General features: G+C 56.9%; 1 protein-coding gene across 1 annotated transcript in view; it reads left to right on the forward strand.

Annotated features, from left to right (window-relative positions):
• The window catches only part of LOC140453874 (uncharacterized), an 87,799-nt gene that overhangs the window by 63,151 nt on the left and 6,345 nt on the right, over positions 1 to 18,303 (forward strand). The window contains exons 11-21 of the mRNA XM_072548733.1: positions 358 to 478; positions 1,802 to 1,965; positions 4,043 to 4,145; positions 4,756 to 4,905; positions 6,086 to 6,214; positions 9,725 to 9,937; positions 11,337 to 11,461; positions 12,598 to 12,724; positions 13,547 to 13,609; positions 15,818 to 16,027; positions 18,159 to 18,300. Coding sequence (XP_072404834.1) covers positions 358 to 478; positions 1,802 to 1,965; positions 4,043 to 4,145; positions 4,756 to 4,905; positions 6,086 to 6,214; positions 9,725 to 9,937; positions 11,337 to 11,461; positions 12,598 to 12,724; positions 13,547 to 13,609; positions 15,818 to 16,027; positions 18,159 to 18,300 — 1,547 coding nt within the window. The remainder of the gene's footprint in view (positions 1 to 357; positions 479 to 1,801; positions 1,966 to 4,042; positions 4,146 to 4,755; positions 4,906 to 6,085; positions 6,215 to 9,724; positions 9,938 to 11,336; positions 11,462 to 12,597; positions 12,725 to 13,546; positions 13,610 to 15,817; positions 16,028 to 18,158; positions 18,301 to 18,303) is intronic.

Raw genomic sequence — 18,303 nt, forward strand, 5'->3', positions numbered from 1 at the left:
TGGGATGGGGGGGGGGGGGGGGACAGTGTAGAGAGTTTTACTCTGTATCTAACCTCGTGCTGTCCCTGTCCTGGGGGGACAGTGTAGAGGGAGCTTTACTCTGTATCTAACCCTGTGCTGTCTCTGGGATGGGGTGGACAGTGTAGAGGGAGCTTTACTCTGTATCTAACCCCGTGCTGTCCCTGTTCTGGGTTGGAGGGGAAAGTATAGAGGGAGCTTTACTCTGTACCTAACCCCGTATGTCCCTGTCCTGGGACTGTTTGATGGGAGGGTCACTCTAGAGGGAGCTTTACTCTGTCTGTACCAGCCCTGGCAGACCAATCACTGATTTGTAATTGTCGGTTATTTCCATAACAGGACAAACACTGCTCCGCCCTATGCCCAGCCTGGAGTTATGGTCTAAACTGTTCTTCCCGATGCCAGTGTGTGAATGCCATCTTCTGTTCGGCCATCGATGGCTCCTGCCAGTGTGAAACGGGTACGGGGAGGGGAGGGGGGAGCGAGACACAATTTGGCGTGGGGCCTGTATGTGTGAGAGCCTGCCCAATTTGGGATCTCAGAGAGAAAATTCAGACAGCACAGAAAATTCCCTTCAGCCCACTGAGTCTACATAACTCCCACTACAAATGCACTAATCCCAATTGAAATACACATCCAAATATTTTCTAAGGGTCATAAAGTTTCCAGCTTCTGCTACCTTCCCAGGCAGTGCATCCCATAATCCCACCACCCATGGAGTGAAAAAGTATTTTCCCAAATTCCTTCTGAATCTCCTGCCCCTTACACTAAACCTAGTACCTCTTGTGATTGACCCCTCAACCAAGGGAAACAGCTGTTCACCCTGTCCATATCCCTCATACTTATATACACCACAATCATGTTCCCCCTTAGTCATCTCCGAAGAAAATAATCCAAAATTATGAAGCCTTTCCTTATAGCTCAGTTTCTCCATCCAGGCCACATCATGGGACGGTGGGGTGGCTTAGTGGTTAGCACCACTGCCTCATGGCGCCAGGGATCCGGAGTCAATTCCAGCCTCGGGACAACTGTCTGTGTGGAGTTTGCACATTCCGTGTTTGCGCGAGTTTTCTCCGGGTGCTCCAGTTTACTCCCAAGGTCCAAAGAATTGCAGGCTCAGGTTGATTGGCTATAGCATCCAGTGATGTTTTGGGTTAGGATGGATTGGCCATGCTAAATTGTCCCATAGTGCCCAGGGATGTGCAGGTTAGGATGGATTGGCCATGCTAAATTGTCCCATAGTGTCCAGGGATGTGCAGGTTAGGGTGGATTGGCCATGCTAAATTGTCCCGTAGTGCCCAGGAATGTGCAGGTTAAGTGCATTAGTTAGGGGTAAATGTAGAGTAATAGGGTTGGGGAATGGGTTGGAATGAGATACTCTTCGGAGGGTCAGTGTGGATTTGTTGAGCTGCAGGGATTCTATACAAAGGCTGCATCTAACCTCGTGCTGTCCCTGTCCTGGGGGGAAGAGTGTAGAGGGAGCTTTACTCTGTATCTAACCCCGAGCTGTCCCTGTTCTGGGATGGAAGGGGCAAGTGTAGTGGGAGCTTTACTCTGTACCTAACCCCGTATGACCCTATCCTGGGACTGTTTGATGGGAGGGTCACTATAGAGGGAGCTTTACTCTGTCTGTACCAACCCTGGCAGATCAATCGCTGATTTGTAATTGTCGGTTATTTCTTCCCGGTAGATTCTGCAGGTCCCATGTCACGCACCATCTCACGCACAGGGACGTGCCTCCCCATTGCTGATGCTGTTCTCTCTGTCTCCTCTTTGCCCTCAGGGTGGATGGGCTCAGACTGCAGTGTTCCATGTCCAGATGGCCAGTGGGGGCCGGGCTGTAACAGCACGTGCCAGTGCGCCAATGGAGCCCGTTGTAATCGCTTTAACGGCACCTGCACCTGCCTCCCAGGCTGGCAGGGCCGACAGTGTGACCAACCCTGTCCGGTAACCAACAATACCTTCTGGTGTTTTATAGACCCGTGAAGAATTGGACATAGAGAAGGGAGACACTGGGGCAACAGTAGGTTGTATAGAGGTGCCAGACTAGGGAACGGGGGGTTAGAGAGAGGGGACAGACTGGGGGATATAGAGAGGGGAGAGTCTGGGGAACGGGCGGATATAGAGAGGGGACAGACTGGGGGAACGGGGGGATATAGAGAGGGGACGGACTGGGGGATTATAGAGAAGGGACAGACTGGGGAACAGGGGGATATAGAGAGGGGACAGACTGGGGAGTGGGAGAATATAGAGAGGGGACAGACTGGGGAACAGGGGGATATAGAGAGGGGACAGACTGGGGAGTGGGAGAATATAGAGAGGGGACAGACTGGGGGAATATAGAAAGGGGACAGACTGGGGGAATATAGAGAGGGGAATATAGAGAGGGGACAGACTGGGGAACAGGGGGATATAGAGAGGGGACAGACTGGGGGATGGGGGGATACAGAGGGGACAGACTGGGGAACGGGGGGAATATAGAGAGGGGACAGACTGGGGAACAGGGGGGATATAGAGAGGGGACAGACTGGGGAGTGGGGGAATATAGAAAGGGGACAGACTGGGGGAATATAGAGAGGGGACAGACTGGGGAACGGGGGGGGGGAAAATGAGAGGGGACAGACTGGGGAACGGGGGGGGATATAGAGAGGGGACAGACTGGGGAACGGGGGGGATATAGAGAGGGGACAGACTGGGGAACGGGGGGGATATAGAGAGGGGACAACTGGGGAATGGGAGGGATATAGAGAGGGGATAGAGAGGGGAACAGGGGGAATATAGAAAGGGGACAGACTGGGGAGTGGGGGAATATAGAAAGGGGACAGACTGGGGGAATATAGAGAGGGGACAGATTGGGGAACGGGGGGGAAAAATGAGAGGGGACAGACTGGGGAACGGAGGGGGGGATATAGAGAGGGGACAGACTGGGGAACGGGGGGGATATAGAGAGGGGACAGACTGGGGAACGGGGGGGGATATAGAGAGGGGACAGACTGGGGAACGGGGGGGATATAGAGAGGGGACAGACTGGGGGAACAGTGGAATATAGAGAGGGGACAACTGGGGAATGGGAGGGATATAGAGAGGGGATAGAGAGGGGACAGACTGGGGGAACAGTGGGATACAGAGAGGGGACAACTGGGGAATGGGAGGGATATAGAGAGGGGACAGACTGGGGAACAGTGGGATATAGAGAGGGGACAAGTGGGGAATGGGAGGGATATAGAGAGGGGACAGACTGGGGAATGGGGGGATATAGAGAGGGGACAGACTGGAGAACGGGGGGATATAAAGAGGGGACAGAGTGGGGAAAGGGGGGGTATATAGAGAGGGGACAGACTGGGGAACAGGGGAATATAGAGAGGGGACAGACTGGGGGAACAGGGGGAATATAGAGAGGGGACAATCTGGGGGAACGGGGGAATATAGAGAGGGGACAATCTGGGGGAACGGGGGAATATAGAGAGAGGACAGACTGAGGGAACGGGGGGATATAGAGAGAGGACAGACTGAGGGAACGGGGGGATACAGAGAGGGGATAGACTGAGGTATCGGGGGGATACAGAGAGGGGATAGACTGGGGTAGAGTGGGAAATAGAGAGGGGACAGTGGGATATAGAGAAGAGACAGTGGGATATAGAGAGGGGACAGACTCCGGGGGAACAGTGGGATAAAGAGAGGGGTAAGACTCAGGGGAACAGTGGGCTTTCGAGAGGGGACAAACTCTCGGGGAAGAGTGGGATATACAGAGAGGGGACAGACTGGGGAACAGTGTGATATAAAGAGGGGACAGACTGGGGAACAGGGGGATATCAAGAGGGGACAGACTGGGGAATGGGGGAATATAGAGAGGGGACAGAATGGGGGAACAGTGGGATATAGAGAGGCGACAGACTGGGGACAGTGGGATATAAGGAGTGGATACACCAGGAAGGGAATTGGATAGCTATGTTGAAAGGCAGATTGTCCTGTCTGGATACACACACAGTGATCCCTTTGTGTTAACATTCCTCTATCTCACCAGGAACATCGGTATGGACAGGACTGCAGTGGGTACTGTGACTGTGAACAGGCACTGTGGTGCCACCCTAGCACAGGGAAGTGTCACTGTGCCCCAGGATGGACAGGTAGGGCACCAAGGGAGGGAGCAACTCTGGGCGCGGGCTGGAGTGACACCAGGTACATTTGGCACACCGAGAGGCTGACTGCAATGTGGGTGGGTGGGTGGGGTCAGTGGGGAAACAGTGTGATAGAGAAAGGGGACAGACTGGGGGTGGATCAGTGGCTAAGGGAGGTTTATATCAGGAAGGCACCTGCAAATGGGGTGGACGGAGTGGGTGAGTGGATCACAAGCCCAATAGCTAGGGACCAGCCCGATGCTGATCAGCCATGGCGTATCTCACAATACAGTCACCCATCTCAGACTATCCTTTAGCCTGGCTGAGTTTAGGAAGCAACTCCCCTGTGAGTGTGTGTTGGGATATGCACTAATTGGGGAGCCTTGGTAGCAGCGATCAACCCAAAAATGCAGATTGGTAGGAGATTTGCACTCGCTCCGATCTCGTGGCCACCTGAAGTGCCAAGTGTAGGAATTGGATTGTTAAAAGCACAAATAAGAGAATTAATCTTGGTTTACTGTCAGATGAGATGGCCCAGGGGTTGGGGGACGGTGTGAAGTTAGAGTGTGACCTTAACATGGAGCCCCATTGTGGTGTGTTTCTGTTTTGGGACGTACAGGTCGCCGTTGTGATCGGACTTGTGACCCAGGCCGCTGGGGCCAGAACTGTGCCTTGTGGTGTCGCTGCCTGAACGGGGTTCCCCACTGCCACCCGGAGAACGGTATCTGTCTGTGCCCCCCGGGGTACATGGGTCCAAGCTGTGGACACTGTGAGTAACTGCAGAGACAAGATCATGGCCGCTGTCACCGTGGTGACGGTGAGACAGCAAAGCGCAGCAGAACAGCTCGGAGCAGTGTAAATCAGGAGCATGACCTGACCCTCCGACAGTGCCCACTCCCTCAGCACTGACCCTCTGACAGCACCCACTCCCTCAGCACTGACCCCCCCGACAGTGATCACTCCCTCAGCACTGACCCTCCCACAGCACCCACTCCATCAGCACTGACCCCCCGACAGTGCCCACTCCCTCAGCACTGACCCTCCAACCGTGCCTGCACCCTCAATGCTGACCCTCCAACTCCCTCTTTGATCAAATTTTCAGTCATTCATCCACAGTACTTCACCACAGGGAGATGGGTAATTTGCTCCGAATGAGGGGGAGAAATAGTGGGGTCTTGCTCCCATGGTGAGTGGTGGGTGGAGGCAATGCAGTCCCACTCTCAGGGGAGCATGGGGAGGGAGAATGGGGGACTCGCTCCCATGGGGAGTGGGGGGTGGGAATGGGGGACTCGCTCCCACGGAGAGTTGGGGGGGGGGGGGGGGAATGGGGTCTCGCTCCCACGGGGAGTGGAGGAGAGAAGGGGGAAACTCGCTCCCATAGGGAGTGGGGGGTGAATGGGGGACTCCCTCCCACGGGGAGTGGAGGGGGGGAAATGGGGGACTTGCTCCCACGAGGAGTGGGGGAGAGAAGGGGGGATTCGCTCCCATGGGGAGTGGGGGGAGAATGGGGGACTCGCTCCCACGGGGAGTGGGGGGAGAATGGGGGACTCGCTCCCACGGGGAGTGGGGGGAGAATGGGGTCTCATTCCCACGAGGAGTGTGGGGAGAGGGAATGGGGGACTTGCTCCTATGGGGAATGGTGAGGGTGAATAGAGGAGATTCATTGAAGGAGGAAAGATGGTTAAACAGACAGAGGGAGAGAGGAATAGCGGGATGGGGTTTGTTGGTGGAGATAAAAAGGAGTGTGTGTTGGTGGGGGGCGTGGTTGGTGTGGAGCAGGATCCCCAGTATGGATCGGAAGGGCCAAATGGCCCCAACTCTGTACTGGGAACACTACTCAAAGAAAGCAATAAGTGAGGGATGACACAAGTTGGCACTCTGCTTTAGCGCAAAGAAATGCTGTCTTTGTGAAAACGCTTTGTCTTTTCCTCTACAACCCCCTCCCACAGCCTGCCCACCTGGCTCCTGGGGCCCTGACTGTATTCACCGGTGTGCCTGCGAGAATGGGGGGACCTGTCTCCCATCGACGGGCAGCTGCCAGTGTGCCCAGGGTTGGACTGGCACCTACTGCGCTCAGAGTGAGTAACCTGCCGAGGCTGGATCCCTGGAGTGCATGAGTTGGCGTGTTGGCAGGGGTGGGGAGGCGGGGCGCGGTGATGTTGGCAGAGACCATCCAGACATAAGGGTGGGTGTCTCAGACAGAAGTTCCCCTCCAACCTGGTGTGCTGCATCTGGTACTCCCGATGTGATCTTCTCTGCACCGGGGAGACCGAATGTAAATACCTTAGGGCACAGTGGCTCAGTGATTAGCACCACTGCCTCACAGCGCCAATGACCTGGGTTCGATTCCAGCCTTGGGCGACTGTTTGCATGGAGTTTGCACATTCTCCCTGTGTCTGTGTAGGTTTCCTCCCACAATCCATAATGTTCAGAAAAGATTTACAAGAACATTGCCAGGGTTAGAAGATTTGAGTTATGTGGAGAGGTTGAATAGGCTGGGGCTGTGTTCCCTGGGGCATCGGAGGCTGAGGGGTGACCTTGTCGAGGTTTATAAAATCATGAGGGGCATGGATAGGGTGAATAGACAAAGTCTTTTCCCTGGTGTGGGGGTGTCCAGAACTAGAGGGGCATAGGTTTAGGGTGAGAGGGGAAAGATATAAAAGAGACCCATGGGGCAACTCTTTCACACAGAGGGTGGTACGTGTATGGAATGAGCTGCCAGAGGAAGTGGTGGAGGCTGGTACAATGACAACATTTAAACAGCATCTGCATGGGTATATGAATAGGAAGAGGTTGGGAGGGATATGGGTTCTGGCAGGTGGGACTAGATTGGGTTGGGATATCTGGGACATGGACTGGTTGGACTGAAGGGTACATCTCTATGACTATATGTGCAGATTAGGATGAATTGGCCATGCTAAATTGTCCCATTGTGTTAGGTACATTAGTCAGGGTAAACTTTGGGTAGGGGAATGGATCTGGGTGGGTTACTCTTTGGAGGGTCGGTGTGGACTTGTTGGGCCAAATGGCCTGTTTCCATACTGTAGAGAGTCTAATCTAAACTTAGGCAACGGTTCACCAAGCATCGCAGCCAGGCCCACAGGGGACGACCGGGCTCCCCAGTTGCCGCCCATTTCAATTCCCCTTCCCCCTCCCTCCCTCTCAATATGACCATCCTTGGTCTCCTCTATCGCCGTAATGAGCCACACCGAAAACTTGGAGACACAACACTTCACCTTGCACCTGGGCAGCCCACAGCCCGCAGAACTCAACATGTGAGTTCTTTGATTCCAAATAACCTCCCTCCCCATACCCCTGACGCCCATCCCAGCCCCTTCCACTCCTCCCTGCCACTAACTGGATCTATTCCTTCCATTGACCAACCAGGTCGGACCTTCTGCCTGTCTTTGCCTATCCCCACTTCACCACCCTGCTTCGTCCACTCCCTTTATTCGCAGCTCCCCCCGCACCCACCCTCAATCCTGAAGAAGGGTTACACCTGAAACGTCACCTTCTCCACCTCCTGATGCTGCCTGGCCTGCTGTGTTCTCCCAGCCTGTCTACAAAGGAGACCCACCCACTTTGAGGGAGGTTAGTCTCAGTTAGGGGCAGGCAACTGTGCTGAAGTCTTAATGGCTGGGTAATGGCAAGGTTATGTCTGGAATACAGTGCAGGTTTCTTTCTCCTGTTCCTCGGTGTTTTGGGAAGGATATGTACGGCGGGGGGGCGAGGGGGCAGGGGCTAGTGGAAAAAGGGGTCTGGTTGGATCAGGAGCCTGAGGAAATTGGGGGGGAAAGGGGGGGCAGGGGTTTGATGGGACATGCGTTCTGATGGCGACGGATGTGATCAGTGAGGGGGTTCAATAGGGATCAATGTTCGGATGTGGCCCACCCCACCCTGTCCAACACCCCAAACCTTGGGACTGGGCTATCGACAACACTGGGTTGGAGAGGTGCTGTTATTTCAGAAAGAGATAAGGAGAAATGTCACAATCCGACATCTAAGTGGTGGGGTTGGCGGGGGAAGTTTTGGAATTCTCATCACCCCCTCTTCGAATACCCCCTCAAAAGAGTTGAGCATGGGGGTGGGTGTCCTGTCGTTGAATCTGGGGCAGAGAGATTTCATCTAACATAGAACATTACAGTGCAGTACCGATCCTTGATTTTGCACCAACCTTTGGAACCAATCCGAAGCCCATCTAACCTACACGATTCCATTCCTGTCCATATGCCTATCCAATGACCATTTAAATGCCCTTAAAGTTGGTGAGTCTACTACTGTTGCAGACACTGTGTTCCACGCCCCTACGACTTCTGAGTAAAGAAACTATCTCTGACATCTCTCCTATATCACCCCTCAACTTAACGCTATGTCACCTCGTGCTAGCCATTGCCATCCGAGGAAAAAGGCTCTCAACGTCCATCCTATCGAACCCTCTGATTATCTGATATGTCTCTATTTAGTCACCTCTCAATTGCCTTCTTGAGATCTGTCCAGAGGTGGGGAATGCAGGAGCTGAAGATGCTGAGATGGGCGCTGTTGGTATTGAGTTTGTGATGGGCCGAACAGCCATGATCTTCTGCCCCAGAGGGATACTCAACGATCACAGCTGAAGGTGGAATTGTCAGTCGGAGAGGAGTTACAGTGAAGGAGTAGGGGCAGAGGGTTATTGGGGAAGCATTGCCCAGCCTCGGGGTAAGTGTGAGAATTGTGGGGCGAAGGGGTTTCTGGGCGATGAGCGGGCGGAATCAGGGCAGCACCTACAACTGGTCAGGAAGTGTTAATGTGCCCCATTTCCCCACGCAGAGTGTCCCACCAAAACCTTCGGCTATGACTGCCTCAGGTCCTGCGAGTGTCCTGATAACAGCACATGTGACCATGTGACGGGAAGCTGCTCAGGTACAGCAGGAAGTCTCAGTGGCGCAGCACTCCCCACTCACACTGCTAAAATAGAACCCAAGGCCTCGTCCCACAATCCCAGGCATGCACTGGTCTCGGAGGCCCCAGCTCTTCACAACAGAGACCCCGGTACTCTAATCCAACTGGCACTCTACACAGCAACAACACTGAGGGAGCAGGCACTGTTGAAGGGTCAGGGCTGAGGGAGCTGGCACTGTCAGACGGTCAGGGCTGAGGGAGCTGGCACTGTCGGAGGGTCAGGGCTGAGGAAGCGGGCACTGTCGGAGGGTCAGCACCGAGGCAGAGGCCGTGGTTGGAGGGTCAGCGCTGAGGCCAAGTGTGGGAGAGGGGTCAGGAAAGGTGCCCCTTTGTCCACGAGCCAGTTCAGTCCTTCAGCCAACACCTTACCTGATGGAAAACCTGCCTCGTTGGTACGGGGACGGTCTGGTAACTGATCTACACAACAGTGCTTGATTGAGAGCCTGGACCACAGTGGTGACTGGAAACAGGAGAGCAGACGTTTTGATGCTTGCTAAGATATTTTCAGTCTGTTGTAAATAAAACCGTGCCCCATCTCAAACATTGGTAGCACCTCAGACAGCCAGTAAGAGATGTACCCGAGGTGTGGCAAAAGGGGCTGAGAGCCAGTGCCAATTGCTCTGTTGTTATTGCTGCTCTTTCGACTGCAGGGAACGGATCGACAGGAATTTCCCCAGCTCCCACTGTGGATGGGGGTTCACTTGGGGCGATTACAGGCATCATTGTCCTTCTCTCTGTGCTAGTCATCCTGCTTGCAGCCTTCATCTGCTTCCGGTACAAGTACAAGGGCAAAAGCAACCGGATACCCGCCGTGACCTACACCCCAGCTACCAGCGTCTCCAACGGGGAATACGCAGTGCCAGGTGAGGGGGGTGGGAGGGGGCCGTGGTAGGTGGGGAGGGCATACCTGGTGATGAAAAACCCTGGGCTCAGTGCCGGGACAGGGACAGGACAGGGTTAGACACAGAGTAAAGTTCCCTCTACACTGTCCCCCATCAAACACTTCGAGGTCTGTATCTATCCCCATTCAGTTCCAGAGTAAAGCTCCCTCTACACTGTCCCTTTACAAACATTCTCAGGACAGGGACAGCATGGTCTTAGATACAGAGTAAAGCTCTCTTTACAGTGACCCCTGTCAAACACTCCCAGGACAGGGAGAACATGGATTAGGTACAGAGTAAAGCTCTTTCTACACTGGTCCCCCTCCCCCTATCGCCAGACAGGGGCAGCACAGGGTTAGATACAGAGTAAAGTTCTGACTACATTGTCGCGGAGGAGAAAGTGAGGACCGCAGATGCTGGAGACCAGAGTTGAAAAACGTGGTGCTGGAAAAATACAGCAGGCCAGGCATTATCCGAGGAGCAGGAGAATCGACGTTTCAGGCATAAGCCCTTCTTCAGGAAACATCGATTCTCCCGGTCCTCGGATGCTTTCTGACTACATTGTCGCCTCATCAAACACTCCCAGGACAGGAGTTAATGCATTCCCCTCTGAGCTGGGTGTCTGTGCTGATACATTGACATCTAGTTCTGAATGTGGACCTCACAGATCCACGCAAAGAAAATAAAATTAGACAGAAGCAAAGTGGGGATGAGCTGTCATTTTGAAATTCTGCAGTCCCCCACTCGAAATGTTGCAGGGACTCCCTGCACAGTGCCATTAGGGAGGAAGTTGCAGGATTCTGAACCCAAGGGAACGGCCGATATATTTCCACGTTTGGACCATGTGAGGGGCTTGGAGGGGAACTATCAAGGGACTGGCATTCCCTATGTATCTGCCACCCTTGCCCCCTTCCAGGGGATAGAGCTAACAGGTTTGGAAGTTGCTCTCTCAGGAGCTTCGCTGCAGTGGGTCTTCTAGACGGTTCACACTGCTGCGACTGAGTGTCAGGAGGGAGGGGGTGTTTGTGGGTGTGGTGCCAATCGAGCAGGGGGTGGGGGGGTAGCTTCTCGAGTGTTGTCGGAGCTGCTCCCATCCAGAGCAAGTTGGGAGTATTCCCTCACGCTCCTGACTTGTGCCTTGTCCATGGTGGGACAGGGTTTGGGGGAGTGTGGGGGAAAGAGGGGGTCGTCAGGAGAGGAGTTACTCACTGCAGTATTCTCAGCCTCTGACCCTGTAAATATAGTGGGTGCGTATGTGTGTGTGTGAGAGAGAGAGAGACGGTGTGAGTGAGAGACTAAGAGTGACTGTGTTTGAGTGTGTACATCCAATCTTCCCCTTTTGAGAATTCTAACCCCTTTCTTGACTTCTCTCTGCCCCCAGACGTGCCACACAGCTATGTCCATTATTACGCCAACCCCAGCTATCACACGCTTTCCCAGTATCGACCGAGTCCCCCACCTGTGCCGCAGCTCCCCAACAACCACGACAGGACCAGCTCCATCAAGGTAAGACTTTAGGACCGGGATCCTGATTCATCCACACCTTGGGCATTGCAACTTTGGGGGTGCTGCAGGAAAGGTGCTGGGTGGGCGGGTAGCGAGAATCCACGGTCCTGGGTGTGGATGGACTGGCAAGCGTTTGGGTGGGCACCCTTGGGTCAGGGGTCTGATAAAACCCCATCCCCCTCTCTGACAGGACCCACGCTCAAACACCATGGCAGCCATTAGTCATCACTCCCAGGATAGGGGCGTGAAAGTTTGGCCCTAGCACGAGCCAAGGTAAAAGAAGCAGGAGGTACTGTCACCTCTCCCTCTTCCCACGTCCCTCCTGACTGAACTGGGGTGATGGGGTTGAGTGTTTATACTCAGCTAGTGTGAGATCAAACGCGCTTGAAGTAATCTTCCCAAGCTCAGTTCACCCTGTTCATATTGCGATGGCACACTGGGCAGCTCAGTGGTTCGCGCTGCTGCTTCATGGCGCTAGGAACACAGCTTTGATTCCAGCCTCGGGACGACAGACTGTGAAGCTCGCACATTCTCTCCGTATCTGCGTAGGTTTCCACAGTGTGGTCCAGCTTCCTCCCTCAGTCCAAAGGTGTGCAGGTTAGGGTGGATTGGCCATGCTAAATTGTCCCATAGTGCCCAGGGATGTGCAGGTTAGGGTGGATTGGCCATGCTAAATTGTCCCATAGTGCCCAGGGATGTGCAGGTTAGGGTGGATTGGCCATACTAAATTGTCCCATAGTGCCCAGGGATGTGCAGGTTAGGGTGGATTGGCCATGCTAAATTGTCCTGTGGTGTCCAGGGATGTGCAGGTTAGGGTGGATTGGCCATGGGAAATTGTCCCATAGAGCCCAGGGATGTGCAGGTTAGGGTGGATTGGCCATGCTAAATTGTCCCGTAGAGCCCAGGGATGTGCAGGTTAGGGTGGATTGGCCGTGGGAAATACAGGGTTCGTCTGGATGGGATGTATTTCAGAGGGTTGCTGCAGACTCGATGGGCTGAATGGCTTCTATTTTCATTGTGGGGATTTCTGTGACATTCATCGGAGCCCCGACCCATGATTCCTCAACCCCTCGGTCCACGGAATAAATGGCTCAGAGCTTTGAATTTCCCACCTCTCTCTCTCTCTCTCTGGACAGACCACCAACAACCAACTCTTTGCTAAGAAGATGAATGAGGAGAGGGACCATATGGGAGCTGGGCACCTGGAGACCAACGCCACCTTGCCAGCTGACTGGAAACATAGCCCCAAACACAAGGACTTCGGTAAGGGCAGCAGGAGGCCATGCAGCCCCTTGGGAACGTGCTACACACTCGGGGCTGACCCACTATAGTGGTGTCACCTTCCAGTTTGATCATTGAACAACTTGACGGCCATTGCAATTTGGAGATGGGGCGAAGGGGTAGGGACGGTTTGACAAAGAGGGCAAAAACCATTCTGGGGTATTGGTGACCATGATGACAGTCATTGGGGTTACTGATGGGGGAAGGAAATCTTACCTGGTCTGGGCCTACAAGAGACTCCAGACCCAAACCCCTCACCATCTCCATCACACAGCGATGGGGACTGATTCCCAACTACCCTCTGAAATAACCCCTGAGCAAGATGCTTGGTTTGACGGGCAATTAGGGATGGGAGTGGGGGGGGGGGGGGGCAATGAATGACAAACCTTGCCCATATCCTACCCAAGACTGAGTGAAGATGATGCAGGCAAAGTGGGGATGATGAGATGGGCAAATACATCCCTATCTCTCCTTTAAAATGGAGACATCAAAGTCATGATGGAAACTCCAACACACCTTTTTTACTTCACCGTATCTAACCCCATGGCGCCCCTATCCTGGGAGTGTTTGATGGTGGGGTCAGCGTAAAGGGAGCTTTTTTCTGTATTTAACCCAGTGCTGCCCCTGTCCTTGGAATATCTGATGGGCGACAGTGTAGAGAGAGCCTGACTTTCAGTTTAATAAGTGTTCAGGGATTTTGACTCTGATACTCTGTTCTATTCTCTCTCTCATTCCCTGTATCCTGTACCTTCCTCTCTCTGTTCCCTCCCAACTTGTACTCACATCCATCTCTCTGTATTGCAGGTGCCTGTGGCATGGACAGAAGTTACAGCTACAGCAACAGTCTGGCTAAATACTATAACACAGGTACGCTTTGTTCACCTGTGCTCCTCTCCCTCGCAACCCTCAGTCGTCCCTCCCTCCCGAGAACCTGTCCATCCAACTGCCCGTCCCCGCGCTTCCACATCGTCTCTTGCCCCATTGCTGCCAGGACTGGGAAAGATCGAGGGTGGCCAATCGACTCCGCAAGCCATTCAGGCTCATCAAGTTGCAGTTTCCAACTCCCGTTTCCAGTCTTGCCTCCCACTCCTCGATCAGAAATCCTTTGAACTCTTGAATGTATTCAGCGACCCAGCCCCCACAACTGTCTGTGCAAAAGAATTTCAAAGACTCACAACCCTCTGAGAGAAGAACCTCTTCCTCATCTCTGCCTTCAATATGGACGAACCCTTATTCTGAAAGCGCTTCTCCCTTTCCAGTTCTCGATTCCCTCTCACCCTATCCTGCAGCCCCCCCAGGATCATTCTTTCAAATTCCAATGGGATAGGGCCCAACCTGCTTGACCTCTCCCCGATTCCCCTTGATCTCAGATATCAACCCAGTGAGCTTCTTCAGAACTGTCTAACCCCGGAAGGAAGTTAACCCATTCAGGGGCAAACACCACATCCCGTTCTTCAGGGGCAGGACTCCAGTGTCCGGCTGAACTCACACAGAATCACCCTTGACCCTCGACACACCTGGCACTTGCGGCCTTCACCTGATCGCATTCGTGATCCTTGACCCTGCTTGCATCCCTGACCCTTGTCCACTCTCCTTCGTGGCCCGGACCCCCTCCCTTGTAGCCTCGATCCACCAACATTCCCCAACCCGGCAACCCCTGATCCACTTGCGCTGTCGACCCTTGATAACCTCGCAACCCTGACACTTGACCCCCCGACACACCTGACTTTACTGCCCAGACCCTTGACTTCGCCCCCCCCCCCCCCCCGTTACATCCATGTCTCTTTAACCCACTTCCCCACAGCCATGACCGTTGAAACTCCTTGCGGTGTTGACCGTTGTGCTTTGTGCATCCCTGACCCTCCCCGACCCCCACAGGCTGCCCTGACCCGTCCCAACCCCCACAGCCCTGACCCATCCCAACCCCCACAGCCCTGACCTGTCCTTCCCCGACCCCCACAGCCCTGACCTGACCCTCCCCCACCCCCACAGCCCTGACCTGACCCTCCCCCACAGCCCTGACCTGTCCCTCCCCCACCCCCACAAGCTCTCCTGACCAACCCCCACCCCCACAGCCCTGACCTGACCCTCCCCGACCCCCACAGACCAGACCTGACCTGTCCCTCCCCCACCCCACCCCACAGCCCAGCCCAGCCCCGCCCCCTCCCCCACCCCCCACACCCACAGGCTCTCCTGACCAACCCCCACAGACCAGACCTGACCTGTCCCTCCCCCACAGCACAGCCCAGCCCAGTCCCCTCCCACACCCCCCACACCCTCTCCTGACCAACCCCCACAGACCAGACCTGACCTGTCCCTCCCCCACCCCCCCCACAGCACAGCCCAGCCCAGTCCCCTCCCACACCCCCACACCCTCTCCTGACCAACCCCCACAGACCTGTCCTGTCCTGTCCCTCACACATTTTGACTCTGCCCCTTCCTATCACGTGTCCTGACCTCCCCCGCTCCCCAAGCCACGCGCGCGCCTTTACCCCCACCACGCATGCCCTGACCCTCCCGCTCCCATGCGCACATCCAGACCCTATCCTCCCTCATTTGCCCTGACACACCCCCCCCCAACCTCGCGTATGCCTTGACCCTCCCCTTCTCTCGCGCATGCCCTGACCCGTCCCCTCCCCGCGCATGCCTGGCCCTCCCGTCACCGCGCGCGCCGCCTTTACCTGTCCCCATCGCTCGCGCGTGAGCCGGCCTCCCGCGCGCATGCCCTGACCTTCCCCCTCCTTTGCGCTCCCCTGACTCTCTCTGGTGTTCTTGCCAGTCCCCCTCCCAACCGCGCGCGCGCACACCCTGACCGTTCCCTCTGTCGCCTCGCGCACGCATATATTAACCGCCTCCCCTTCCCCCATCCCTCGTGCGCGCCCTGACCGTTATCTTCCCCGCCTCGCGAGTCCCTGACTTTTGCGCATGCCCTGACCCGCCCTTCCGATTGTTCCGCATGTCCCTGAGGCTGGCGCATGCGCTGTCCCTTCCCGCCCCCATCCCGCGCGCATGCGGTGCCCGTTCCCCTCCCTCTCGCGCTCTGACCGTCGAGCTCTCCGTCTGTCTTCGCCGCAGATTACCTCAAGAGCTCGGTGGGCCGGTCCAGCAGCGGGTCGCTGAGCAGCGGCGAGAATCCGTACGCCACCATCCGAGACCTGCCCTCGCTCGCAGCCAAACCCTCCGAGAGCAGCTACGTGGAGATGGCGTCGACGGGGATCGGCCAGGACCCCTCGTACGCCGAGATCGGCCTGGGCCCCGAATCTGACAAGGGGGAGGCCAACGGAGGTGAGTGGGGGGAAGGGGGAAGGAGAGGTGGAGGATACTGAGGGAGAGGGGAGGACGAGGAGGGAGAGTGTTGTTAAAACTCACATCCTCCAGCCGCTAGACTCCCTTCCGTTCCCTGTCACTACCCCGCCCCCCGCCCCCCGCCCCCGCCCCCCGCTCCCGCCCCCGCTCCCGCTCCCGCCCCCGCTCCCGCCCCCCGCCCCCGCCCCCCGCCCCCGCTCCCCGCCCCCGCTCCCCGCCCCCGCTCCCGCCCCCCGCCCCCGCTCCCGCCCCCCGCCCCCGCTCCCGCCCCCCGCCCCCGCTCCCGCCCCCCGCCCCCGCTCCCGCCCCCCGCCCCCGCCCCCGCTCCCGCCCCCCGCCCCGCCCCTGCCCCCGCCCCGCCCCGCCCCCGCCCCTGCCCCCGCCCCTGCCCCCGCCCCGCCCCTGCCCCCGCCCCTGCCCCCGCCCCGCCCCTGCCCCCGCCCCTGCCCCCGCCCCTGCCCCCGCCCCGCCCCTGCCCCCGCCCCGCCCCTGCCCCCGCCCCGCCCCCACTCCACTCGCGCCCCGCCCCCGCCCCACTCCACTCGCGCCCCGCCCCCGCCCCCGCCCCACTCGCACTTCGTGCCCTGCCCCGCCGCCGCCCCACTCGCGCCCCGCCCCCGCTCCGCCCCCGCCCCGCCCCACTCCGCCCCCGCCCCACTCCGCCCCCGTGACTCTGTGGACCCCCCCCCTCCTCCCCCTCCCCTCCTCCCCCCCCCCCCCTCCTCCCCCTCCCCCCCTCCTCCCCCTCCCCCCCTCCTCCCCCTCCCCTCCTCCCCCCCCCTCCCCTCCTCCCCCCCCTCCCCTCCTCCCCCCCCTCCCCTCCTCCTCCCCTCCTCCCCCCTCCTCCCCTCCTCCCCCCTCCTCCCCTCCTCCCCCCTCCTCCCCTCCTCCCCCCCCCTCCCCTCCTCCCCCCCCCCTCCCCTCCTCCCCCCCTCCCCTCCTCCCCCCCCCTCCCCTCCTCCCCTCCTCCCCCTCCTCCCCCTCCTCCCCCTCCTCCCCCCTCCTCCCCCTCCTCCCCCTCCTCCCCCTCCTCCCCTCCTCTCCCCTCCTCCTCCCCTCCTCTCCCCTCCTCCCCCCCCCTCCCCTCCTCCCCCTCCCCTCCTCCCCCCCCCCCTCCCCTCCTCCCCCCCCCCTCCCCTCCTCCCCCCCCCCTCCCCCCCTCCTCCCCCCCCCCTCCTCCCCCCCCCCCTCCCCTCCTCCCCTCCTCCCCCCCTCCTCCCCCCCCCCCCCCCAGCTGCAGAATTCTCTGGAGGCCAAGTCAATAAGTGTATTTCAGATAGACATAGATATGTTCTTGATTAGGTATGGGTAGAGGACTGGAGCATGGGGTTGAGAAACATAGCGAATGGTGGAGCAGACTTGATGAACCAAGTGGTCTAATTCAGCTCTGATACCTTATGATCTTCTCCCATCTGCATTTCCCTCCCTGTGTCCCTCTTCCCCTTCTCTTCTCCTTCCAAACTCCCCACCCCCACCCATTTCTTCTCCGTAAGTTCACTTTGAATGGTCTGTGGAAGTGCTGAGGTCTGTCAGCGGGGGTAGACAGCAGGATGCGGAAACATCCTTGTTGAATATTGACCCATGTCTCTCTCTCTCTCTCTCTCCCCGTATGTCTGTCTGTGGTACTGTTGCTGTCTGTGTAAGTTTCTCTTTCCTTCTCTTGCTCTTTGTGTGTCTGTCTCCTCTTTCTGATCTCCATCTCCCTGCCTGTCTCTCTTTCTCTCGCTTGTGTGTCTCTCTCTCTCTCTCTGTCTGTGTGTGCCACTCACTTCCCCTCACTTCTTTTTCTCTCTGTCTCTGTGTCTCTCACTCTGTGTCTCTTCCTGTCTCTCTTCTCTCTTCCCCCTCCCCCATCCGCTGTGTCTCTGTCTCCCTCTCTGTCTGTGTCTATCTCTCTGTATACCTCACACTCTGTGTGTGCCTCTATCTCTCTCTGTATGTCTCTCTGTCTGTGTCTCTTTCTCTATGGCTCACTCTGTGTGTCTCTGTCTCACTGTCTGTCTCTTTCTCTCTCTCTCGCTCTCTCTCTCACTGTGTCTGCATCTCTCTCTTGCTGTCTGTCTCTCTCTGTGCCTCTCTCTCGCGCTCTCTCTCTCTCTCGCACTCTCAGTTTCAGGGGGACCCCCCCAGGGAGCAAACGGGGAAACTGGTCAGGGCCCCCGGCTCCCTCCAGGACATTACGCCTCCCCGAAGAACAGCCACATCCCTGTACACTATGACCTTCCCCCAGTCCGGCACTACCCGCCGTCGCTGCC

This window comes from Chiloscyllium punctatum, chromosome 28 (genome assembly GCF_047496795.1).
Source record: "Chiloscyllium punctatum isolate Juve2018m chromosome 28, sChiPun1.3, whole genome shotgun sequence".
NCBI lineage: Eukaryota > Metazoa > Chordata > Chondrichthyes > Orectolobiformes > Hemiscylliidae > Chiloscyllium > Chiloscyllium punctatum.